Source organism: Pan troglodytes, chromosome 16 (assembly GCF_028858775.2).
Source record: "Pan troglodytes isolate AG18354 chromosome 16, NHGRI_mPanTro3-v2.0_pri, whole genome shotgun sequence".
Lineage (NCBI taxonomy): Eukaryota > Metazoa > Chordata > Mammalia > Primates > Hominidae > Pan > Pan troglodytes.
Window position 1 is genome coordinate 44,029,344 of NC_072414.2, and position 26,480 is coordinate 44,055,823.

A 26,480-nucleotide genomic window follows, 5' to 3' on the forward strand; every position below is an offset into this window, starting at 1 on the left:
TGGCCTCAGGTGTTCTGCCCACCTTGGACTCCCAAAGTGCTAGGATTACAAGTGTGAGCCACCACGCCCAGCCTGTTTTGTCTTTAAATTGGATACTTTGTTACTGTCTTCTCTGACTTTGAAAGTTTGTCTCTGTAGATAAGCATAGTTACTGATACTACCCAAAGCCTTTCAGACTTTGGCATTTTAGATTTAAGGTCCCGTGTCTTTTCCCAGGTTCCTAAGATTATTTGTTGTTAATAGTTTATACTCCCAGCCTCCTTGATGTCCAAATCCTGAAAGGGCCCCTGATAACTCTTATGGCCGCCCACCATACATTAGGAGCAAGGGCTTTGTCAAGAATGCAGTGAGCAAGCAGCTAAGCTGTAGCACTTGGCCTTCTCTGCCCGAAAATCTTAGTAGCTTTGATGAGAGCTTGAGACATGATCTCAGGGAAGGGTGAATTTGCTATAGCTACATTTATCTGTGCCAGGGTTAGGAGATAGCCCTAGGTGAATATAAGAAAAGCTCAACCTTTCCCTTCTGTCCAAAAGCAACTGGGTTTTGGCTGAGGAGATGTGAGGCTGGCTAGGTTCCTGTTAACTCAAATTACTCACTTGACTACGGAGAAGAGCAAAATAAGAGCCTTTGTGGAGAGGGGATGGGGGAAGTGCTGTGCTGTCAGTGAATGTGAACAGGCCAGATGACCCATGTCAGCATTTATCCTGAGAAGCAGCAGAGCAGAAGGTTGAGGAGAAAACCAGAAAAAGTAACCTTTATGTTTATGGCCCTTACTTCAAACTTTCTTTGCACATCTAGACTTCCTTTTTGACATAAGTAGGCCAAGTTGCTCCTTGATAAGAAAAAAAGAAAATTCTGGCGAGATAGGACAAAGTAAAGTTACCTCTTTTGTTTGCATTTCATTACTTTATACACTTAGGCTTGACTCCCAGTACCAGCATTACTCTTGGTGTGGGGGTAGACCAGGTGACAGGGAGCAGGAGGTAATGTAGCGAAGAGAGCAGTGCTTGAGCAGACAGTTGTGGCTAATGCAGTTTCAGGGAACTGCCTTATAAACTTAGGAAGCTGGTATCCAGCCTGCATTATAAAGAGCTTTTAATTCCATGACATGGTAGATCACTGAAAGAAAGCCAAAGAAAAAGCAAAAAGCCAACTTTTATTCTTATAAATTATTCTCTTTACTTCATTTTATTCACCAAATTTTTAAAAACAAAACAATATCGAACCAGCTAATTAAACTTAATGATCACTCCCCAAACAACCCAGAATCAGCAATGGTTGGTAGGAATGGGTAACATTTATTTGGAAGCAGAGAAATTGGAAGGATGCTGGAAAGGGTCCCTTTATGTTACCTTCCTTTTTACTTCCTTGTTGAAGTGTGTAGAACGTGTAAAAAGAATATGGAGCCCCAGTTTTTTCCTGGGTCTAAGCTTTAAACTTTGTTTTTTTGTTTTGTTTTGTTTTGTGTTTTGAGATGGAATTTCGCTCTTGTTGCCTAGGCTAGAGTGCAATGGCGCGATCTCGGCTCGCAGCGACCTCCGCCTCCTGGGTTCAAGCCATTCTCCTGCCTCAGCCTCTGGAGTAGCTGGGATTACAGACATGCGCCACCACGCCCAGCTAATTTTGTATTTTTAGTAGAGATGGGGTTTCTCCACGTTGATCAGGCTGGTCTCGAACTCTGGACCTCAGGTGATCTGCCCGCCTCAGCCTCCCAAAATGCTGGGATTACAGACGTGAGCCACCGCGCCCGGCCTTAACTTTGCCTTTATGAAATTAAGCATGAAAGATGGTGGAGATAGTGGCAATTAATAGTACACTGATGTGGATAGAGGATGCAGTGACCATCTGCTGGTCCAACTGAGTTTTATATATGCTTTAGTCAGGCCAAGGAGCTCCATGATTGATGTGAAAGTTGGAGGTAGTTAGAGAGATCAGAATTTGGAATATACCTGCCCTAAGAGTTAAGGTGATAAGGAGGGAACAGTTTTCTTTCTAAGGTCACTAGGAGAGCATGAGAGGCCTCTGCCTTTTTTATGGCTACCAGGCACACACATCTTGACTTTCTTAATTAGGTCAGACCCCCAGTGTGCAGATTCTCATTAGTATCTTGTAGCATTCCTTGGTACCACTTGTCCTTTCTTCATTTCTTTGTTTACTTTTCTTTTTAAAAAAATTGTTTGTCTCTAGTCACATGATAAACTCCATGAGGGCAGAGCCCAAGTCTCTCTTTACTCACCATTTTATCCCCATTGCCAAGAGATTGACTGACACAAATACTTATCAAATACTTACCAAATAATGGAACGTGACTGAATTGTAAACACTTATTGGATCCACTGTATGATATAGAGGTACAGCATTACTCGCAGCTTACTAATTAAGGTGGGTCTGCTTTCCAAGATCCTGGCTGAAAAGGCACTCTAGCAGCATTTGGTCTAATGGATAGTGAAGGATCTTGAAGACTACTACTCACAGAGCAGTGAGGCAGAATCACTGAACAAGCACTGCCATTGTAAATCTTTTTCTCCCCCAGATGTTTAACTGGTATAATCCTCATTGTCTAGTAGAATTACAGTTTGGTTTATAAATACTACCTTCTCTTGTTAGAATGTATAGTCTTCATCATCTGAGCACATAGTGATGACTCTGCAGTTCTCAGTGTAGGCAAAGCTCCTACCTTCCCTAGTATCACTTTTTACCCACTCTTACCTCGTTAAGTGCTGACCAGTCACTGAGAATTGTGAAAAGGCACTCGCATCCTTGAAGTTTCTAGTTTGTGAGGCTTGGTCTCAATAACATTTAAGGGGGGCAGATGTGGATGGGGGTCTTGAGTAAGGATCTCTCATTTTCATGGCTTTCCTAATCTGGCTACAACTCCTACTATAGTGCTATTCTGTCAGATAACAGTGGTGTAATTTTTGACAAAGCATTATTTGTGCTTGACTAGATTGCTAGTGAACTAGAAGTTTGAGAGAGAACTTGGAGATCTTACTGTTCTCATTTCATAGAACTGACTTTACAATGTACATTTATCAGAAATGTAAAACATGACTGAGCTTTAAGGAATTGTCTACATTAAGGCAAGAAGGTAAGCGTGAACAAGCATTCTATTTCAGGTAGAGACTAGAGATGTAAAATTTAGGAAATAATGGAGCCTTTGAGAAATACTGGTTTTCTTGACCAGCCTGGGAAACATAGTGAAACCCCGTCTCTTCAAAAAATACAAAAATTAGCCAGGTGTGGTGACTCCTGCCTGTAGTCCCAGCTACTTGGGGGGCTGAGGGGCTGAGGTGGGAGGATTGCTTGAGCCCAGAATGCAGAGGTTGCAGTGAGTGGTGATCACGCCACTACACTCTGGCCTGGATGACAGAGCAATACCCTGTCTCAAAAAACAAACAAACTGGTTTTCCTAGGGTATTTAGTGGGGAGCGAGCAGGAAGAATCAAGATGTGTACAAACAGAAAAAACTTGGTGGGAGGGAGACATGCAGTATTAAAGCCCTTTTTAAAAATCTGAAACTTTTTTACCAATACAAAAATTATTTTTATTTTTTATTTATTCATTTTTTTTGAGACGGAATCTTGCTCTGTTGCCCAGGCTGGAGTGCAGTGGCGTGATCTCACCTCACTGCAACCTCCACCTCCCAGGTCCAAGCGATTCTCTTGCCTCAGCCTCCCGAGTAGCTGGGATTACAGGCACCTATCACCACGCTGGGCTGATTTTTGTATTTTTAGTAGAGACGGGGTTTCTCCATGTTGGTAGGCTGATCTCGAACTCACGACCTGAGGAGATCCACCTGCCTTGGCCTCCCAAAGTGCTGGGATTACAGGCGTGAGCCACCGCGCCTGGCCACAAAAATTTATTTTTATTACTTATTTCCACTATCACATGAGCTAGATCATATAACAACATTGAAAATCCACTGGCTAAAGACCAAAGACAGACTAATGGCTCAGCTAGATAATAGCAAATGATATGTTGGACTTAAGTTGTTTGAATTTTTTTTTTTTTTTTTTTTGAGGCAGAGTCTCGCTGTGTCCCCCAGGCTGGAGTGCAATGGCAGGATCTCGGCTCACTGCAACCTCTACCTCCCTCAACCTCTACCTACCCTGGTTCAAGCGATTATCCAGCCTTACCCTCCTGAGTAGCTGGGACTACAGGCATGTGCCACCACGCCTGGCTACTTTTTGTATTTTTAGTAGAGACGGGGTTTCACCATATTGGCCAGGCTGGTCTTGAACTCCTGACTTTGTGATCTGCCTGCCTCGGCTTCCCAAAGTGTTGGGATTACAGGCGTGAGCCACCGTGTCCGGCCTTGAGATATTTTTTTAATTCAAAAGTTTATTCACAAACTTCAACTTTTAAGTGTTTTATTACAGATAGACTGGTAAGCTACAGAATTTTTAGGACTATTTTTTTTTTTGGGCGGGCTAGGAGGGCTGATTTCTGAGAAGCAGAGAAAAACTTGTAGACAGGAGAAGCCGTTTCTGTTACAGTAAAAGAAAGCTATTATACTATTAGTATCCTTCATGATATTAAGCAGATACAAGACCCGTTCTTATTTATTAAAAGAACTGAGGGATATAGTAAGTATCATTTTTTATTAAAGCTGTCTTTCTCCTATTGGACAATGAGTTGTGTTTACTGAGGGCCAGAATCCTTTTGCTCATATCAGGTTTGCTCCTGCCTAGCATATAGTAGTTACTCAATATATGTTTATATATTAAACGAATAAATTGGTGGCTTTATTCTTTCTGCCTAAAATATTGTCTGGTCTTATTTGTTAGGAATTCTGACCACCTGATTTTCCATAATGCCTCATATCTGGTATTCTGGGTACTCTGCAATTAGGCCATTAAGAAACTGAAAGAACCAAGTTGCATTTTTTTTTTTTTCATGCTGGCTAGGGAACCATCTACTGGAGTTGAGGCTATTTTTTCCTGCCCTTTTATAGGATATTTTTGAAAGTATGAAATATTTTAAGTGTACAGAGATCAATATAATGAACCTTCATATACATACCACCCAGCTCTATAAGATTCTAGTAATCTGCCATGTTTGTTATTTTAAAATAAATAACACATTAAAACGCAGATAAATGATTCTGGTCTCTTTCCTTAATCTCCAGGTAATCATTATGAATTTGGTATTTGTCTCATTTTTTTTCCTTTTTTTTTTTTTTTTTTTACTTTTGCAATATACATATGTACTTACCAAAAAAAACTATTTTGCATGCATATAACTACTTATCTGTTCTCCTATTTTATGAAGTTGAGGTTGTTTCTAATTTTCTTTACCAAAAAAATGAGCATTTCTCTAGGGAGTTTACTGTGAAGAAAAATGGCCGGGTCATAGAGTACGCTATTTATTTATTCATTTATATGTTTATGCCAAATTGCTCTGAAGTTTTTACTAATTTAAACTCCAACCACTATTGTGTGAAAGTTTGTTTTTCTACACTCCTCAGACTTGACATTAACAGAGATGCATGTTTTTTCAATCTGAAATGTTCTCTTAAGGTAATCTTTTCCTATCAGTCACATTAAATACCTTTTCATAGGTATTATTCATTGTTCAAGTTTACTCTTATAAGTTGAAGAACATTATTTGCATATTTGTGCTGTTAGATTTTTGTTCATTGGATATTGATAGGCATAGTTAATAAGTAAACATGCTTTTTAACAAACTAACACATTGCAGGCTTCTTCTATATTCTTTTAGATATTTAGATAGATGTTACTAACGTTTTACCCCTCACAAAACTCAAGTTCTATAAAAATATTATGAACCTTCCCATACTTGTTGGCATTTCAGAAATGGTACAACCTAATGAGCCTGTTACCAAGAATCTAGTGTAGTGAAATCTGGAGCCCAGGCCAACGTGTGTGAATTGCTCATAACATTTTTGTAAGCTATTTTTGATTAAGGGTAATTTGTCACTTAATGACCATAATTAAGTTTAATGTACCAGTAGTAGTTTATTGCTAAATGCCTAGTTTGTGTCATACTACAAATTTGAAGAAAAGAGTATTTCCTGCAATGGTGACTCTCTTCTTTTTCTCATCCCCCCAGGTTGTATCAGAGTAAGATGGACGGTAGCTTTGATTGTGATTGTGGTGAGCTGGAGCCACCTGATCACTAACAAAAGACATCTTCTGTTAACCAACAGCCTCCAGGGCTTCCTGTTGAAATAAATATATAGCAACAAAGGAAAAAAAGAAGCAAAACGGAAATAGTGCTTACCAGCACCTTAGAATGATGCTGCTCAGGACCAGTCCAACACTGAATGTATCTGCACTGTGAGGAGAATGTTCATAGAAGCCTGTTGTGTGCATATTTATTCACATTTTTGTTAAATGTTAAATCGTTTAGCACGGTAATCTGAGTGCACAGTATGTCATTTCATTCCGTTTGAGTTTCTTGTTTTCGTTAAATGTCTGCAGAGTTGCTGCCCCTTTCTTGAACTATGAGTACTGCAATCTTTTTAATTCTCAATATGAATAGAGCTTTTTGAGCTTTAAATCTAAGGGGAACTCGACAGGCCTGCTTGGCATATGCAATGAACATCAAGAAACCATCTTGCTGTGGAAGCATAATTATTTTTCTTCTCCCTTTTTGAAAGATCTTTCCTTTTGATGCCAGTTTTCCTTGTTTACACAAGTTCAATTTGAAAGGAAAAGGCAATAGTAAGGGTTTCAAAATGGCAGAGAAATTTGAAAGTCTCATGAACATTCATGGTTTTGATCTGGGTTCTAGGTATATGGACTTAAAACCATTGGGTTGTGGAGGCAATGGCTTGGTTTTTTCTGCTGTAGACAATGACTGTGACAAAAGAGTAGCCATCAAGAAAATTGTCCTTACTGATCCCCAAAGTGTCAAACATGCTCTACGTGAAATCAAAATTATTAGAAGACTTGACCATGATAACATTGTGAAAGTGTTTGAAATTCTTGGTCCCAGTGGAAGCCAATTAACAGACGATGTGGGCTCTCTTACGGAACTGAACAGTGTTTACATTGTTCAGGAGTACATGGAGACAGACTTGGCTAATGTGCTGGAGCAGGGCCCTTTACTGGAAGAGCATGCCAGGCTTTTCATGTATCAGCTGCTACGGGGGCTCAAGTATATTCACTCTGCAAATGTACTGCACAGAGATCTCAAACCAGCTAATCTTTTCATTAATACGGAAGACTTGGTGCTGAAGATAGGTGACTTTGGTCTTGCACGGATCATGGATCCTCATTATTCCCATAAGGTATGTATAGAAAGCCAGCTGAGACAGATCTTTAAACTGATATACCTAATCAGGAATAGGTACTTATATTTTCTTTGTATATTGTGGCAGAATTTTTAATCTTATTAAACTTTACATAGTGCCTTTTTTCTGAAACAAATCTCTCTGTTTGAAATGAAGGTGGAGTAGTGGGATAATTAAATACAAATTTCTAAAAATACATGGTTATTATAATGAAGTTCTAAAGTGTATGGTTATTTATTATAAATGAAATTCTCCCTTAGTTATTTAAAAGTGGAATATACTCTTCTTTCTTTGGGACAGAATTGTGGTAAGAGAGGATGCTATTTCAACTTTAGGTCTTTTGTTTTTGAGACAGAGTCTCACTCTGTCACAAAGGGTAGAGTGCAGTGGCGCCATCTCGGCTCACTGCAACCTTCATCCCCTGGATTCAAGCGATTCTTGTACCTCAGCCTCCCAAGTAGCTGGGATTACAGGTGCGTGCCATCATGCCCAGCTAATTTTTTTGTATTTTTAGTAGACAGGGCTTCACCATGTTGGCCAGGCTGGTCTTGAACTCCTAGCCTCCAGTGATCTGCCTGCGTCAGCCTCCCAAAATGCTAGGATTACAGGTGTGAGCCCCCATGCCCAGCCTTTTTTTTTTTTTTTTTTTTTTTAAGTTTTTAGTGACAAGATCTTGCTGTGTTGCTCAGGCTGGCATCAAACTCCGGGGCTCAAGTGATCCTCTGGCCTCAGCCTCCTGAATAGCTGAGGCTAAAGGTGCATGCCAGCACACCCAAGCTTATGTCTTCTTTTGTCTCTTTGAGCCTGTACTATTCAGTTCTGCTTTGTTTAAACTAAATTTAGCTTGAAATCTAAATTCACATAAACAATTGGTAATAAGTATAGCCAAAAAGATCTCACAGCAACTTCGTCTTAGATAGCAAATTGCCTTCATACAAGAATTTAATATTTTTCAAGCTGAACCTTGGTCTTTTAGTTTGGAAATGAAATCTTATGTGGGACCCTGGTGTTTAAAATAGAGAGGTGGAGCTGCTTTGGTTGTAAAGAACCCCTGGGAGCCCTGCTTTGTTAGCTTTCCACAGTACATGCTTAAGACAAATCTTCATACATGTTGTTTCACGTTAAGATTATTTTTATTTTTATTTATTTATTTTTTTGAGACTGAGTTGTGCTCTTGTCACCAAGGCTGGAGTGCAATAGTGTGATCTCAGCTCATTGCAACCTCCGCCTCCTGGGTTCAAGCAGTTCTCCTGCCTCAGCCTCCCAAGTAGCTGGGATTACAGGCGCCCGCCATCACGCCCAGCCCACATTAAGGTATTTTTACTTGGGCCAGGTACAGTGGCTCACACCTGTAATCTCAGCACTTTGGGAGGCTGAGGCAGGCGGATCACCTGAGGTCAGGAGTTTGAGACCAGCCTGACAACATGGTGAAACCCTGTCTCTCCTAAAAATACAAAATTAGCTGTGCCTGGTGGTGCATGTCTGTAATTCCAGCTACTCGGGACACTGAAGCAGGAGAATCCAGGAGGTGGAGGTTGCAAAGAGCTGAGATCGCGCCAATGCACTCCAGCCTGGGCAACAAGAGCAAAACTCCATCTCGAAACAAAAAAGATATTTTGTAGAAAATGAGTTCTAGGCTGGAAGCGCGGTGGCTCCTGCCTGTAATCTCAGCACTTTAGGAGGCCGGGGCAGGAGGATCACTTGAGGCCAGGAGTTTGAGACCAACCTGGGCAACACAGACAACTTTTTTTTCCTAGAGAAAAAGAAAAAGAGATGAGTATTACACTGACGACGTCCACAGTGAAATATTGTGGGTAGAGCACTGTATCCACAGTGAAGTATTGTGGATAGAGCACTGAACTAATAAGACTTATACTATATAAAATTGACTCCATTTCTACATCCAACTAGCTATATGACTTGAAGCAGATCTCACTCTCTCAGTCATCACACCTATAAAATGGAGTTAATATCTACCATCACAATCTCTCAGGGTAGTTTTGAGGATGAAATAAGGCAATATATGTATAAGGTTTTGTAAGGTGCTTTGTAATTGTAAAGTAGTTGAATAGGTTATGAATAGGATTTATAGTAGAGGTCATTAAGGAGGTAGACATCGGTTTATAAGTAGCACCTCTGGTGCTCTTCCCTACTGTTCTGACTTGAAGCATACTTGCTCTTTGATTATCTCAAGACTGAGTGTAAACCAGCTCATCTTCTGAAAAATGCTTTGAATGTGTGGCCTAGAGTTATATAATTTTTTTTTTTTTTAAAGACAGGGTCTTGCTCTTTGCTCACTGCAACCTCTGTCTCCTGCGCTTAAGTGATCCTCCCACCTCAGCCTCCCAAGTAACTGGGACTACAGGCGTGTGCCACCATGCCAGGCTAATTCTTGTATTTTTAGTAGAGGCGGAGTTTCACCATGTTGCCCAGGCTGGTCTCGAATTCCTGACCTCAAGTGATCCACCTACCTCGGCCTCCCGAAGTGTGCTGGGGTTAAAGATTAGGATTTTTTTTTTTTTTGAGATGGAGTTTCGCTCTTGTTGCCCAGGGCGGAGTGCAATGGCGCAATCTCGGCTCACTGCAACCTCTACCTCCCGGGTTCGAGCGATTCTCCTGGCTCAGCCTCCCAAGTAGCTGGGATTACAGGCATGCACCACCACACCTGGCTAATTTTGTATTTTTAGTAGAGATGGGGTTTCTCCGTGTTGGTCAGACTGGTCTCGAACTCCCGACCTTGGGTGATCCGCCCACCTTGGTTTCCCAAAATGCTGGGATTACAGGCATGAGCCACCACGCCTGGCAAATTAAGGATTCTTTAATCAAGTTGTAAGTACTGTTCTTCAGCTAAAGTAAAAAAAGTATGTTTTTTGTTTCTTTTATAGGGTCATCTTTCTGAAGGATTGGTTACTAAATGGTACAGATCTCCACGTCTTTTACTTTCTCCTAATAATTATACTAAAGCCATTGACATGTGGGCTGCAGGCTGCATCTTTGCTGAAATGCTGACTGGTAAAACCCTTTTTGCAGGTTAGTATTTTGTGGGGGGAAAAATTTTCCCAAAGAGAAGTAATTTTGCATTTTATCTCTGAAGCAAGATTCATATAAGATTTAAAATAATTTGTTATGATCTGTAATACTAAAATGAACAGATAAATTGGCGTTTTTAATAAAAAAAATTGAGAAAACTTATTCACATATTCACTAAATTGGTCACTTCATAAATTATCAGAACTCCTGTTTAAATATAATTTCATATTTTGTGGGCCCATAATACTTGTTGGTAATTTGTGTTGATACTTAAGTTGCATAATTCTGTCAGTATCATCACTTCCTGGTGAAAATTTTAAGCCATTGTTGAAAATCCAACAAATTTTTCTTGGTCCCCTCCCCCTATAAACAGCCAAACAAGTAATTTTTTGTTAAGTTTGGTGCTATTTAGAAGTCTAAAGAAGTGTGTGAGAGAGGACTTTGTCAAGATGAGATGAGTAATCCATGAAAAATGTCTTGTGTCATAAAGCAAAGCATAGGTCTGTATAAAATTATTTAGTATAGACTAGAGCTATAAACCTAGAGAAGCTATGCATCAGTGATTGCTGGAATGGAAGGCATTATGGAGTCAAACAGATTTTTCACTATTTAGAAATAGCGAAGAATTTTAATTGGGGAAGAGAGAAAATGTGTTATTTAAGGGTACCCATATAAATAAGAGTATAAGCCTGGTGCATTCATGAATCTGAGATTTGTGCAAGTTGTCAAATAATAATAAACCTATTTATGACTAGTTAAGATGGGGTCAGAATACTAGAAAGTATTTAGAAAGTAGGCAGAGGACTTTCCATATGGAAAAGTAAGGAATAGTAGGGGTACTGAAGATTTTTTAGTTGGGGAAGTGGTGTGATAGTGATTAAGGCCTTTTTCTGTCTTTTGACATAACTTTTTCCCCCTCTATACCCATTTTTTTTTTTCTGAGACGGAGTCTCGCTCTGTCACCCAGGCTGGAGTGCAGTGGTGCGATTTCTGCTCACTGCAAGCTCTGCCTCCCAGGTTCACACCATTCTCCTGCCTCAGCCTCCCGAGTAGCTGGGACTACGGGCGCCCGCCCCGTCGCCCGGCTAATTTTTTGTATTTTTAGTAGAGATAGGGTTTTACCATGTTAGCCAGGATGGTCTCGATCTCCTGACCTCGTGATCCACCCGCCTCGGCCTCCCAAAGTACTGGGATTACAGGCGTGAGCCACCCCACCAGGCCCTCTATACCCATTTTTAGAGTGGTTCCCCCCAACCCCCAGACGGTGCTAAGAGCAGAAGGAAAGGAATAGGCCAGAGTCTATTTACATAAGAAAGATTAGTGTACATAGGAGAGCACTGGTGAAGAAAGGACAGCGTGCATAAATGTCTTTTAAGTATGTTAATGCCAGTACTTAATTTATATAACAGCAAGCCAGCTCTTTATAATTTTTTTCTAATATTTATCTAAAATTTCTGTCTGGGCTCAGTGTCTCACGCCTGTAATCCCAGCACTTTGGGAGGCTGCAGCGGGCAGATCACTTGAGGTCAGGAGTTTGAGACCAGCCTTGCCAACATGGTGAAACCCTGTCTTTACTAAAAATACAAAAATTAGCCGGGCATGGTGGCGCACGCCTGTAATCCCAGCTGCTGGGGAGGCTGAGGCACGATAATCGCTTGAACCTGGGAGGCAGAGGTTGCAGTGAGCTGGGATCGCGCCATTGCACTCCAGCCTGGGCGACAGAGACTCTGTCTCAAAAAAAAAAAAAAAAAAAAAATTTCTAAGATGTACGATAGTTTTCTAAATTGAAATTCGGGGGGATTCCTGGAAACTAAATTATTAAATGGATTGATTTTTACTTAGGAACAATACTGTGATTAGAGGTTATGTTCCTGATATCAAGTGCCTTCCAGCATATATAAACAATTCTGTTTGTTGTGGTGTGACAAATTACTCCAAAACTTAGTAGCTTAAACAACAAACATTTATTAACGTTTTACAGTTTCTGTGTGTCAAAATATGGGAGTGGTTTAGCTGGGTGGTTCTAGCTTATGTTTTCTCAGTCAAGATGTTGGTAAGGGCAGCAGTTACCCTGAAGTCTTGACCAAGGCAGGAGGATCCACTTCTAGATAGCTTACTTACATGACAGTTACCAAGAGGCTTCGGTTCCTCACCATGTGGGCTTCTCCATAGGACTGCTTGAGTGTCTTCATAATATGGTGGCTGGCTTCCTCTAGAACCAGTGATCCAAAAGACAGCAAGGAGAAAGCCAGTATATCTTTCTTTAAAAAGTTGTATTGTTATATAATTCACATATCATACAATTTATTTAAATAATATAGTTCCATATTTTTTAGTATATTTACAGAGTTGTGTAACCATTACCACAATCTAATTTTGGAACACTGTCTTGGCTCCTGAAAGATCCTGCAAACCATTAGCAGTCACTTCTCATTTCCTCTTTCCCCCAGCCCCTGGCATCCACTAATCTACTTTATGTCTCTATGGATTTGCCTACTGTGGTTGTTTCAGATAACATTTGGACTTTGTGACAGGCTTCTTTCATGTAGCAATATTTTGGAGGTTTACCCATGTTGTGGCATATGTTAGTACTTTTTTCCTTTTTACGGGCAAATAGTATTCTGCTATATATCCATATAGCACATGCTGTTTATCCATTCCTCAGTTGATGGACATTTGGGTTACCACTTCTTGGTTATGAATTATGCTGTTTTAAATATTTGTGTACAAGTTTTTGTGTGAAAATATGTTTTCAGTTCTCTTGGGTATATATACCTAGGAGTGGAATTGCTGGGTTGTGTGGTAACTGTTTAACTTTTTGAAGAACAGTTTCCCAGCGCAGCTGTACCATTTTACATTCCCACCACCAATGCATGAGAGTTAAATTTTGTCTTTTTGAGTATAGCCATCCTATCGGGTATGAAGTAGTATCTCATTGTGGTTTTTTTTTTTTTTTTTCTTCGAGACAAGAGTCTTGCTTTGTCATCCAGGCTGGAATGCAGTGGTGTGATCTTGGCTCACTGCAACCGCTGCCTCCCAGGTTCAAACAGTTCTCCTGCCCTCAGCCTCCCGAGTAGCTGGGATTACAAAGGCTTGTGCCACCACGCCCAGCTAATTTTTGTGTTTTTAGTAGAGACGGGGTTTCACCATGTTGGCCAGGCTGGTCTCGAACTCCTAACCTCAAGTGATCTGCCCGCCTTGGCCTCCCAAAGTGCAAGGATTACAGGTGGGAGCCATTGCACCCGGCCTCATTGTGGTTTTGATTTGCATTTCCCTAATAACTAATGGATGATTGAATGTCTGTCCAGATCTATTGCCCATTTTTTAAATTGGGTTGTCTTTTTATTATTGAGTTGTAAGAATTCTTTACATAATTCTGAATACAAATATTTTGTGATTTACATGTATTTTCTCCTATTCTGCAGTTTTTTTTTCCCTTTCTTTATAGTGTCTTTTGAAACAAGATTGATTGATTGGTTGATTGATTGATTGATTGATTTTTTGAGACAGAGTCTTGCTCTCTTGCCTGGGCTGGAGTACAGTGGCATGATCTCGGCTCACTGCAGTCTCTCCCTCCTGGGTTCAAGCAATTCTCCTCCCTCAGCCTCCTGAGTAGCTGGGATTACAGGCACATACCACCATGTCCAGCTGATTTTTGTATTTTTAGTAGAGACGGGGTTCACCACGTTGGTCAGGCTGATCTCGAACTCCTGACCTCATGATCCACTCGCCTTAGCCTCCCAAAGTGCTGGGATTACAGGTGTGAGCCACTATGCCAGGCCTGAAACAAGATTTTAATTCTGAAGTCCAGTTACCTTTTTCTTTTGTCTCTTTTGTTTTTGGTGTCATGTCTGAGGAATAATTGCCTGACCCAAGGTCATGGATGTTTTCTCCTGTGTTTTCTGAGAGTTTTATAGGATTAACTTATACAGCTGGGCACGGTGGCTCACACCTGTAATCCCAGCACTTTGGGATGCGGAGGCAAGTGGATCACCTGAGATCAGGAGTTTGAGAACAGCCTGGCCAACATGGTGAAACCCTGTCTCTACTAAAAATACAAAAATTAGCTGGGCATGGTGGCACGCACCTACAATCCCAGCTACTCGGGAGGCTGAGGCAGGAGAATCGCTTGAACCTGGGAGGTGGAGGTTGCAGTGAGCCGAGATCTCGCCACTGCACTCCAGCCTGGCCAACAGAGTGAGACTCTGTATTGGGGGTGGGTGGGACGGGAAGGGATTAACTTTTACACATTCTTTTGCATGTGGACATCCTCTTGTCCTGGCACCATTTGTTGAAAAGATTCTTTCCCCATTGAATTATCTTGACACTTTTATAAAGAATCAGTTGACCACACATGTAAAATATCTTTTTGTGACCAAGTCTCAAAAGTTACATACTGTCAACTTTAGCTTTATGTGTTAGAAGTGAGTCACTAAGTACACTTCATGGTCAATGGGAGCGGAGTTCAGTTCCACCCTTTAAAGGGAGGAGTATCAAAAGAATTTTTGGACCTTTTTTTTCATTTTTTACCTTCTCGAATGAACAAGGGTAAAGTGTACATACATATATCTATATATATACACACACACACATATACACATACATATATATATAATTTTTTTTTTTCTGAGACTGAGTCTTGCTCTTGTTTCCTAGGCAACAATCGTACAATGGTGCGATCTTGGCTCACTGCAACCTCCACCTCCCAGGTTCAAGCGACTCTCCTGCCTCAGCATCTCAAGTAGCTGGGATTACAGGCATCTGCCACCACACCCAGCTAACTTTTGTATTTTTAGTAGTTTCACCCTTTTGGCCAGGCCGATCTCAAATTCCTGACCTCAGGTGATCTGTGTGCCTTGGCCTCCCACAGTGCTGGGATTACAGGCAAGAGCCACCGTGTCCGGCCAAGTGGACACATTTTAAAGCCACCACAGTAACGAGTCAGAAAAACAAGCCAGGTGTGGTGGCTAATACATGTAATCCCAGCACTTTTGGAGGCTGAGACCAGAGGATCACTTGAGCCCAGGAGTTAGAGACCAGCCTGGGCAGCATAGTGAGACCCTGTCTCGACAAAAAACAAAAATGTAGCTGGGTGTGGTGGCACACACCTGTGGTCCCAGCTCTTCAAGGGGCTCAGGTGGGAGGATTGCTTGAGCCTGGCAGGTCAAGGCTACAGTGAGCTGTGATCATGCCACTTACTCCAGCCTGAGCAACAGAGCAAGACTTTGTCTTAGAACAAAAACAAATTTAAGTCTATATAATGAAAAATCATTTGGTCATGCTCCAAGTCATAGAAGTGAGTCAGTACCTACTGCTGCTGCATGGATTATACAAAGGGTTTTTTTGTTTGTTTGGGAGGAGTCTCGCTCTGTCGCCTAGGCTGGAGTGCAGTTGCATGAGCTCAGCTAACTGAAACCTCCTCCTCCCGGGTTCAAGCGATTCTCCTGCCTCAGCCTCCCGAGTAGCTGGGACTATAGGTGCATGCCTCCATGCCCGGCTAATTTTTGAAATTTTAGTAGAGACAGGATTTCACCATATTGGTCAGGTTGGTGTTGAACTCCTGACCTCAGGTCATTACCTGCCTCAGCCTTCCCAAGTGCTGGGATTACAGGTGTGAGCCACTGCTCTCGGCTGTATTTGTGTATTTTTAAATGTTTGTTTTTAAATGTTCAATGCACGTTCGGACATTAAATATAGGAATAAAAATAACTGGATTTGTTTTAAAACTCTTAAGTAGCATAGTTTTACATTTAATAGGAATAGTTTGCAATGAAATGATTGGAAAGATCTAGATTGTAGTTTGTTTCTAGTTGCCAGGTGCTTTATTGATTTTTGTCAGTGAACCATTCAATAAAAACACGAAGGGGAAATCTGAGTGGTTATTAATTAGGTATAAGTTGCAAATGAACAGAGCAACAAAAGGTAAGGACCAAGCACTCATTGGAAATCAGTGTATTTTTAGCCTGTGTGTTATATAGTCTTATTTTTTGGTGCATTTCTCTTGTGTGTCCAGATTGTCTCTCTGTAGGTGTTCCTGTCCCAGGTTAACACTTGTACTTGGGCAGTAGATATTTTCCCTCTTTCCTGCTGTAGCACTTCTGTCTCTTGCATCTTCACTTTATCTCTTCTGCTAGATCACTTTTATCAGTATTCATTCAAACATTGATAGAATTTTTCCAGTCTTAACAAAATAATCTGTCCTGACCCCACAGTCCCTCAGCTACTGCCACATACTACTGTACTCTTTGGATGTAAAACTTCTCAAAAGATGCGTGCATCCTTGCTGCTCTTAATTCCTCTGCTTACATTCTGTCTTTCACCCTGTCCAGTCAGGCTTGGTCCTCCACCAGAAACCACTCTCCACAGGTCACCAGTGATCTCCATAATGCTAAATCCCTTATCAATTCTAAGTCCTCATTTTGAGCCATCTCCAGCATTTGTTGCAATTGATCTTCACCTCTTCAGGTGCTTTTTCACCTGTCTTTGGGCACGCCACTCTTGAATTCTTCCCTGGCCTCTTTCCAGTCACCCTTGCCAGTTCTCTTTCTCCTCGTGTTGGAAGTATCCCAGATTCAGTCCTTGGGCTCGGCTCCCTGCTTCTCTCGCTTCACTTAGTCCCTGGGTAGTCTCATTCTTTTTCATTCCTTTAAGAATTATCTATATCTGATGATGACTCCTGAATTTATATCTTCAGCCCTGACCTCTCGTCTGAATTCGAGGTTCCTTAACTCAATATCTCCACTCAGATGTCTAATAACAAAGTTAACCTACCCAGAACTGGGCCCCTGATATTTCTTCCTCATACGTTGTTTTTACTCATGTTAGCAAACCAGTACCTCCATTTTTCAGTCGCTTAGACAAAAATCTTGTCATTGTCCTTCATTTCTGTTAGCACAGATCCTGTGGGCTCTTTCTTCAAACTATATCCAGACTCTTAACGGCTTGTTACTGTCACTATTACTATCCCTCCCCCAGTCCAGTCAGCCATTATGTCTCTCCTGTTAGAAGGACCTTCTCTTTCCTGCTTCAGTATTTGCTGTCTTTAGTTACCACATCACAGCCAGGGTGGTCCTGTTGAAAGACAAGGTAGATCATGTCATCTCTGCTCAAACTGCATGATGGCTTTCCATCAAACTCAGGGTAAAGCAAACCCTTTGTTCTAGTACCACTCTGACTTATCTCCCATTATCTGCCCCAAGCTACGCTCCTTTTGCTACACTTGTCTAATTGTTGTTTCTTTGACATACCAACCTGCCTGTCTCTTCTGGGCTTCTCTCCATCTTCCTAGAACTCCTTTCTTTCTTCCATATGAATGTTTGGTGTATTCCTGACTTCCTTAATTTTCCACTTCTTAGTGAGGCCTTCCTTTGTCTCAAAGAAAAAAAAAAAAAAGTCTCATTGTTGCCCAGGCTAGAGTGCAGTGACATGATCTTGGCTTACTGCAACCTCCTCCTCCAGGGTTCAAGCAATTCTTGTGCTTCAGCCTCCCAAGTAGCTGGGACTATAGGCATGCGCCTTGCCCGGCTAATTTTTGTATTTTTGGTAGAGATGGGGTTTTACCATGTTGGCCAGGCTGGTCTCGAACTCTTGACTTTAAAAAAGTATTAACAACCCTATTCTTCCCAACAGTGCTATCACCCTTAGCTTACTCTCTTTTTCTTTGTAGTATATGTCACCATAAGACCTACTTTACAGAATTATCTGTCTTTATCTACAAGATTGTAAGATCCATGAAGGCAGGCACTTGGTCTGTTTTGTTTCATAACTGTATTCTCAAGTGTCCTGCGCATAGTAAGAACTAAAAGGAATTTTGAATGTTCAATGAATTTATAGACATTAAAGGAAAGGCAAGTGGAATTTTTATTTTTTGTTTTTGAGACAGGGTCTCATTCTGTCATCCATGCTGGAGTACAGCAAATGGAATTTTTAAAAGTCACCACCTATTTAGCCTAAAGTTTCCCCCTTTATTTCTTTCATTGCCTAACAGCCTAGAAATGCTAACTGAGCCCTAACATAGAACTATAAAACTTCCCGTTTTAACGAGTCTAGTCCAACCCTTCATTTCATTGATGTTGAAATAAAGTCCTAAGAGATGTTAGCTATTGTCTCTGAAGTTATAGCCAGTTAATCAGTGGTACAGTTAAGACCAGAATCCAGATCTCTTGAATCTCAGTTGCTTTTTTTTTCCACTAGTTTGTGATAACCTTAATATGAGACCAAACTTAAAGAGTCAGTTCCCTATGGAAACAAAGCAGCAAAAACTAAATACATCAGTAAGCAGAAATTGAAATAGATAAGTAGATTGGTGATAGTCAAAGCAATGAAACCTGCTGATGATACAATTCAAACTTTTCCCCCCACTGGTCATTATAATATTTAAATTAGTTTAGTATGTTTATTGTGAAATAAGTAAACATTGAGGAATGTGTTTTTTTGTTTGTTTTTTAACCTCAGGTGCACATGAACTTGAACAGATGCAGCTGATTTTAGAATCTATTCCTGTCGTACATGAGGAAGATCGTCAGGAGCTTCTCAGCGTAATTCCAGTTTACATTAGAAATGACATGACTGAGCCACACAAACCTTTAACTCAGCTGCTTCCAGGAATTAGTCGAGAAGGTATTGTGACTCGAGAGTAACCCTCACGTTAATGCCTGTGTGTGAGGCAGAATCTGTGTAGGGAAGCTGGAGCTTTTTATCCTTAGATATGGGGCTTTCTCCAAAATAGTCTTTATACACTTAAGGTGTACGTAAAACTTCAACTCTCATTTTCCCTTTTTTTGTCCTGTTACTTGGGCTACGATCTGTTTTTTTGGTTCCTCTGAATCACTTTCCAGAGCAAGTAGCAAGTATTTTGAATATAGGCACTGGGGACAAAATCATGATGGCATTTTTTCCCTCAGATATACTTGGAACTCCTGTAAATGCCTGGATAAAAAGAAAGCTGCTGTATTTAATTTCAGCAGGTTTTGCAGGCTTTTCAGTAGTTCCACATTCTTAATCAGTCTTTGAGTCTGTCTGCACAAATTCCATTGCTAGCTCCCTTGCTCGTAACCCTGTAGCCACTGTCACAACATCCCTGTTCATAACTAAATGAGTCCTCTGTGGGAACACTTTATTTTTATTTTTTATTGAAAAATAGAGACAGAGTCTTACTGTGTTCCCTGGGCTGGTCTTGAACTCCTGAGCTCAAGCAGCCTTTCTGCCTCAGCCTCCCACAGTGGTAGTATTACAGGTGTAAGCCACCACACCTGGCCAAGGAGCACTTTTAAAATGCTGAACTAGTAATTCTGAATTGGGAGGTGGAGTGGGGAACAGGGTGGGTGTCTGCATACCCTCTATAAGGTGTGACTCTGCTCAGCCAGGTGAAGACACTGTGTGCAGTGATAACCTGGATCCACTTCAGAGTAGTTGTCACTAATCAAGAGGACGGTGCTGTTGAAGCATTTGTAACCTTGCTGTATAATGCTATTTGAATCTTTTTCGTACCCTCATTAGGGTGGGGACCATGTTTTAATCTTTGAATTAAACTGAATATTTGGCCAGTGACTGGGGTTTATTAACCATTGAGCAAAGATCCTTGGTGGTCACATGTGGCAGCACTGTGCTTGCAAGCAAGTGAATGCAGAGTGGATGGAGTTTCTGAGACTAAAGATTTATCAATTGTATGCTCCATACTACTTTCTTCTTAACAGTGGAGTTTTATTTTGGGACAGAGCACATTCTGAGGCAGTGGCAACTTGGTAAAAAGAATACATGTTCTCACCCCACATTCTTTATGATCTTTGAAGGAAAAAAGCAAACAGGATTAAGTACATCTGAGTGAACGTATAAGACTCCTAGGAGCCCTACTCTGGTTAATTTCCCTCAATACTTACCTCTCATCCTTTCTGTAGTATACCATATATTTCTCTAAGCATGGTTCGGCACCATTGTAGCATTCCTGTAGTCCTAGCTGTTCAGGAGGCTGAGGCAGGAAGATTCCTTGAGCCCAGGAGTTCAAGGCTACAATGAGCTATGATCATGCTATTGCACTCCAGCCTGGGCAACCGCAAAGATGCTGTGTCTTAAAATTATCTTTCTAAAGAAAAGAAAAGGGTTCTTTCTAGAGTACAGGTTGGCTTGAGAGAGAAAGGCCATCTTTCTCACTTAGAAGGCAAGGATAAGAGGATGTGTGAGTGACCATAGTGAAGAGGTAGGGATTGAGACAAATGTGAAGTGGGTTTATCTGTTGAGAATGATAAAGAAGACCGAGAGCATAAAGAGAAGGCCAGATAGCAAAGGTCACAATGAAATTGTTTAGTATGAATTTGTAATGAGCCAGATATGGGATATTGCAGCTAGTTTTCATCAGTTTTGTGTGGCCAGGGAGCAGAGAGAGTAGATGGTGGTGGTGATCCAGGGTTGAAGGTTGATATCATAAGGCATAGAAGTGTGTGGCTGGTGTAAATATAGCTTTCAGGCCGCGTGAGGAACTAAGGAAGGCCTACTAGACTATTTTATGGGAAGAACTGGATTTGTGGTTAACCAGAGTCCTAAGATGTGCAAGGGCAGGGTGTGAACTATGCTGGAGTGTGATGTGAAGCAGAGATCAAGAAATTAGTACAACAGAGCTGTTATACTGTTGTACTTCCCATCAGTGAAGGATGGGAAAGGGCTTTTATTACATACCAGACACTATGATTACATCTCATTTTTGTACCTTATGAAATATCTATGTCTACTTTATGCATGAAGAAACTGATGTTCATAAAGTTTTAGTAGCCTATCCAGCACTACAGTGCTAGTAATTGAGTTAAGCCAGTGACTTGCAGAGGTAGGATTAAAACCTATATATTAGGCCGGGATTACAGGCGTGAGCCACCACACTCAGCCAGAAAATCGTTTTTAAGTTGTAAATCAGGTAAGTTTTATTTCTGACAAATTAACTTTTTAATTGTGTAGTCCATTTTTCCCTTTTATAAGATGGGGACCTGTTAGTACAATTAAGATGCTCATTTCCTGTTGTGTAGTATGTAGTGCTAAGGTAATCACTTAGCTAGTCATTGAAATAAATGAGATCAACATTTACTGTTTTTCTAAAGGTAAGCAATTCTTTTCTGAAAAACTTTTACCTTTTCCTCTGCAGCACTGGATTTCCTGGAACAAATTTTGACATTTAGCCCCATGGATCGGTTAACAGCAGAAGAAGCACTCTCCCATCCTTACATGAGCATATATTCTTTTCCAATGGATGAGCCAATTTCAAGCCATCCTTTTCATATTGAAGATGAAGTTGATGATATTTTGCTTATGGATGAAACTCACAGTCACATTTATAACTGGGAAAGGTAAATTGATCCTAAATTAGAAAAATAATATTTACTGAACTTTCAGTGGACCATATGTAGTGAGTTTTTTTTTAATTATGTATAAGACATTGTAGAAGTCTTAAAAATTTAGTAATGTAAAGATACAAAAATTAGTCAGGTGTGGTGGCAGGCGCCTGTAGTCCTAGCTACTTGGAGGCTGAGGCAGGAAAATCACTTGAACCCAGGTGGCCGAGGCTGCCGAGATTATGCCACTGCATTCCAGTCTGGGCAATAGAGCAAGACTCCATCTCAAAGAAAAATTTAGTAATGGTCCTTAATATTTATATCTATCAATAGCCATTAAAACATTTAATAAAGTAATTACTGGTTAGATGATATATGGGAAAAGTTAAATGCTACTTTGAAACATTTTCAAAGTCATTAAGGCATATTTATAAAGTCCTTTAACTGTGATTTCATGAATGTCAAAAATTTAAGATGTTAGATGACAAGACTCAGTCATATCCAATAAAGTATCTCCAATGTCTCAGTGGTAGTTATATCTTAACATAAAAATTATTTGACTCATGTTAGATGCAGGATTTTTTTTTTTTTTTTTTTGAGATGGAATCTCACTCTGTCACCCAGGCTAGAGTGCAGTGATGCAAGCTCAGCTCACTGTCCTGCCTCAGCCTCCCGAGTAGCTGGGATTACAGGTACCCAGCTAATTTTTAGTAGAGGTGGGATTTTATGTTGGCCAGGCTGGTCTCGAACTCCTGACCTCAGGTGATCTGCCTGCCTTGGCCTCCCACAGTGCTGAAATTATAGGCGTGAACCACCGTACTCAGCCAGTATTTGAATCTGTTTTCCTAATGACACAATTAATTTGGGGACACTTAACATAGGTTCAGTAAAAGAGACTTTTTTAGGTCTAAACATTAGTGTATAATGTTATCCATATTTTGATGTTTCATAAAGTGAAATAATTGGATTTCTAGGAAAGTTTGGCTGGGCGCGGTGGCTCATGCCTGTAATCCCAGCACTTTGCGAGGCCGAGGCCGAGGCAGGCCAATTACCTGTGGTCAGGAGTTCGAGACCAGCCTGGCTAACATGGTGAAATCCGGTCTCTACTAAAAATACAAACATAAGCCAGGCTTGATGGCGGGCTCTTGTAGTCCCAGCTACTCAGGAGGCTGAGGCAGGAGAATCACTTGAACCTGGGAGGCAGCAGTTGCAGTGAGCCGAGATTGCACCACTGCACTCCAGCCTGGGCGACAGAGCGAGACTCCGTTTCAAATAAATAAATACATTTCTGGGGAAGTTTAGATATAATTCTGCTTCAGAGTAGGATGGTAGCTTATAGAGTCATCAGGTGATTTTGATGTATGGCCAAGTTTGGGAACCACTAATGACAATCTTTTTAATCTTAAGATTTTAAGAAGAAATTTTTTTCCCCCCTCCTCAAATGTTGATGTATTGGTATGGTATGTTTACACAAATCTGCAAACTACTTTTTTTCTCCATGTGTCCATTTCTACCCCCTAAATAATGGTTCTTTTCTTTTTTGAGACGGAGTCTCACTCTGTTGCCAGGCTGGAGTGCAATGGCGCCATCTCTCTGCTCACTGCAACCTCCTGAGTTCAAGCAGTTCTCCTGCCTCAGCCTCCCTACTAGCTGGGACTATAGGCACCCGCCACCATGTTCAGCTAATTTTTGTATTTTTAGTAGTGGGGGTTTCACCATGTTGGCCAGGCTGGTTTCAAACTCCTGACCTCAAGTGATCCATCCACTTTGGCCTTCTTGAAGTGCTAGCATTGCAGGCCTGAGCCACTGCACCTGACCTGCATTTTCTATTTTACCTAGCTAAGTCATCTAATCTCTTTTCTTTTCCCTCAATGATTGTGCATGTCAGTAATAGGATAGCACATTCAGCAACACGTGTACCTAGCTAAGTCATTATACCTAGCTAAGTCATCTAATCTCTTTTCTTTTCCCTCAATGATTATACATGTCAGTAATAGGATAGCACATTCAGCAGCACGTATACACGGAGATTTTTGCTATTCATGGTGATGAGTTTTCCAGCAAACCTCCTCCTCTTCTAGTTGCCCTTACTGTAGAGTAAAAATTTGTAAGGTACCTGATTGAGATTTGAGATCTGCATTTTGTGGCTATGAAGTCTTTTGTTTGCATGGAACTGGTGGACAAAAAACAAATTGGAAATGAAGTTACATACTTCATTGGCAATTACCAAATATATTAACAGAGCTTTCCTATTAAGACTAAGTTCTGGTAGGGCAAGGCAGGCATATTTACTCTCCTATAATTATCCCCTCATAGACCTAGCACAGTGCTGTCACATAGAAGGTACTTGGTGAATTTGAAAATGAAATCATATACATAGAATAACACTAGTGTATTGATTTTTTTCAGGTATCATGATTGTCAGTTTTCAGAGCATGATTGGCCTGTACATAACAACTTTGATATTGATGAAGTTCAGCTTGATCCAAGAGCTCTGTCCGATGTCACTGATGAAGAAGAAGTACAAGTTGATCCCCGAAAATATTTGGATGGAGATCGGGAAAAGTATCTGGAGGATCCTGCTTTTGATACCAATTACTCTACTGAGCCTTGTTGGCAATACTCAGATCATCATGAAAACAAATATTGTGATCTGGAGTGTAGCCATACTTGTAACTACAAAACGAGGTCATCATCATATTTAGATAACTTAGTTTGGAGAGAGAGTGAAGTTAACCATTACTATGAACCCAAGCTTATTATAGATCTTTCCAATTGGAAAGAACAAAGCAAAGAAAAATCTGATAAGAAAGGCAAATCAAAATGTGAAAGGAATGGATTGGTTAAAGCCCAGATAGCGCTAGAGGAAGCATCACAGCAACTGGCTGGAAAAGAAAGGGAAAAGAATCAGGGATTTGATTTTGATTCCTTTATTGCAGGAACTATTCAGCTTAGTTCCCAGCATGAGCCTACTGATGTTGTTGATAAATTAAATGACTTGAATAGCTCAGTGTCCCAACTAGAATTGAAAAGTTTGATATCAAAGTCAGTAAGCCAAGAAAAACAGGAAAAAGGAATGGCAAATCTGGCTCAATTAGAAGCCTTGTACCAGTCTTCTTGGGACAGCCAGTTTGTGAGTGGTGGGGAGGACTGTTTTTTCATAAATCAGTTTTGTGAGGTAAGGAAGGATGAACAAGTTGAGAAGGAAAACACTTACACTAGTTACTTGGACAAGTTCTTTAGCAGGAAAGAAGATACTGAAATGCTAGAAACTGAGCCAGTAGAGGATGGGAAGCTTGGGGAGAGAGGACATGAGGAAGGATTTCTGAACAACAGTGGGGAGTTCCTCTTTAACAAGCAGCTCGAGTCCATAGGCATCCCGCAGTTTCACAGTCCAGTTGGGTCACCACTTAAGTCAATACAGGCCACATTAACACCTTCTGCTATGAAATCTTCCCCTCAAATTCCTCATCAAACATACAGCAGCATTCTGAAACATCTGAACTAAAACACTCAGCAGACATTTATCTTTGTATTCTTCATGAAATGTGTTTTGTCTTTTTTTATTACTAGTGTTTAAGTCATTTTTTACTTGAATCAGATGGTGTCATTTAGTAAGGATTTTATGAGTTCTTGTTTTTTAAAATCCAGACTTTCTTTTTCTACATGTGAGATAGTTTTCATTTTAACTGGCATGTCATTTGCACACAAAAATAGAGACTAGAGCAAAATAATGCAACGCAGGAGGAGAAAAGAAATGCACTAAGACAAGAACATTCTCTCATAGAACATTGATCTGTTTTACAGGAAACAAACCTTGCCTTGAAATTTACACAGTGAGACTGTACATAATTGCATGAAAATAGCTATTTTTTTCCTAAGACATTTTTCATTCATGAGTATTTTCAAGTTTTTCATACTGTACACATTTCTTAAAACACATGATACCAGCAGCAACTGAAAATGAATGCCGAATTTGGTACACATGTGTTATCTACCTCAAGGTAACAAGAGTATGTGGCAAAACATATACCACCCATAGTGCTTCACAAAATGCACTTCTATTTAGCCAGCGTTTATTGTAGTAAACTATTCTTAATAAAACTCATTCACTGTTTATAAATGTTCTGGTATGCATTCTTTATAGTGAAGTGTTAATACATCACATCTTATTTATTTTAGCAAATCAGTATATTTTCTGTATTTAATTATAAAAATTAACTTAGTTTTTAAAATTTATTTGCAAATATACTTTTTCCATTTGGCACTATGGTTTGTTGCCTACCTAGCTGAATCTATAATGTCAGCTTATCCTAAGGCTGTCCACGTACTTAATTTACTTAAGTGTTCATTTTAAGTAACGTGCTCACTGTGTATAGGAATTTGTATTTTGGAGGTGCTTGATCTATCTACAAAGAAAAATTAATTAGGAATTACTTTATTATAAAATGCTCCTAGAAGTCTTAATTGTGTTTATTTTTTAAAAAAACAAATGTTAGACTTGTGTGCATGGAAGTAATTAAGGTACATCATTATTGTAGTTTGAAAGTTGTACATGATAAGACATTTTGTTTTTACTGTATGTTTTTACTGAATGATCTATTCCCCATCCCAAGGCAAGCATGAATAAAATTAGGTTAAACGTAGCATGTGGCATCGCAGTCTCTTAGAATTTGTTTCATCTATTTTATTTTATTGAATACTGTCTGTATCTTTGGTTATCCTATTTGAAGAAAAAGGACAAATAAAACATGGCCAGCAAATACAGCTCCTGTTTCACTCTTGGGTTAATGAAAATTTTCTGCTAGAATGAAAATTACTACCAGAATCACTTTGAATTATGGCCATAAATTGCTAGTCTGAAAGGCTGAGAAGGT

General features: G+C 40.2%; 1 protein-coding gene across 3 annotated transcripts in view; it reads left to right on the forward strand.

Moving 5' to 3' along the window:
- Window positions 1-26,249, forward strand: part of MAPK6 (mitogen-activated protein kinase 6) — a 94,993-nt gene extending 68,744 nt beyond the window's left edge. For all 3 annotated transcript variants that reach the window (XM_009429134.3, XM_510409.8, XM_009429135.5), the window contains 5 exons: window positions 6,073-7,255; window positions 10,144-10,288; window positions 18,743-18,907; window positions 21,417-21,618; window positions 24,013-26,249. In XM_009429134.3, the coding sequence (XP_009427409.1) occupies window positions 6,701-7,255; window positions 10,144-10,288; window positions 18,743-18,907; window positions 21,417-21,618; window positions 24,013-25,111 (2,166 nt within the window). In that variant the 5' untranslated portion in view covers window positions 6,073-6,700 and the 3' untranslated portion in view covers window positions 25,112-26,249. The remainder of the gene's footprint in view (window positions 1-6,072; window positions 7,256-10,143; window positions 10,289-18,742; window positions 18,908-21,416; window positions 21,619-24,012) is intronic.
- The last annotated feature ends 231 nt before the right edge of the window (window positions 26,250-26,480 follow it).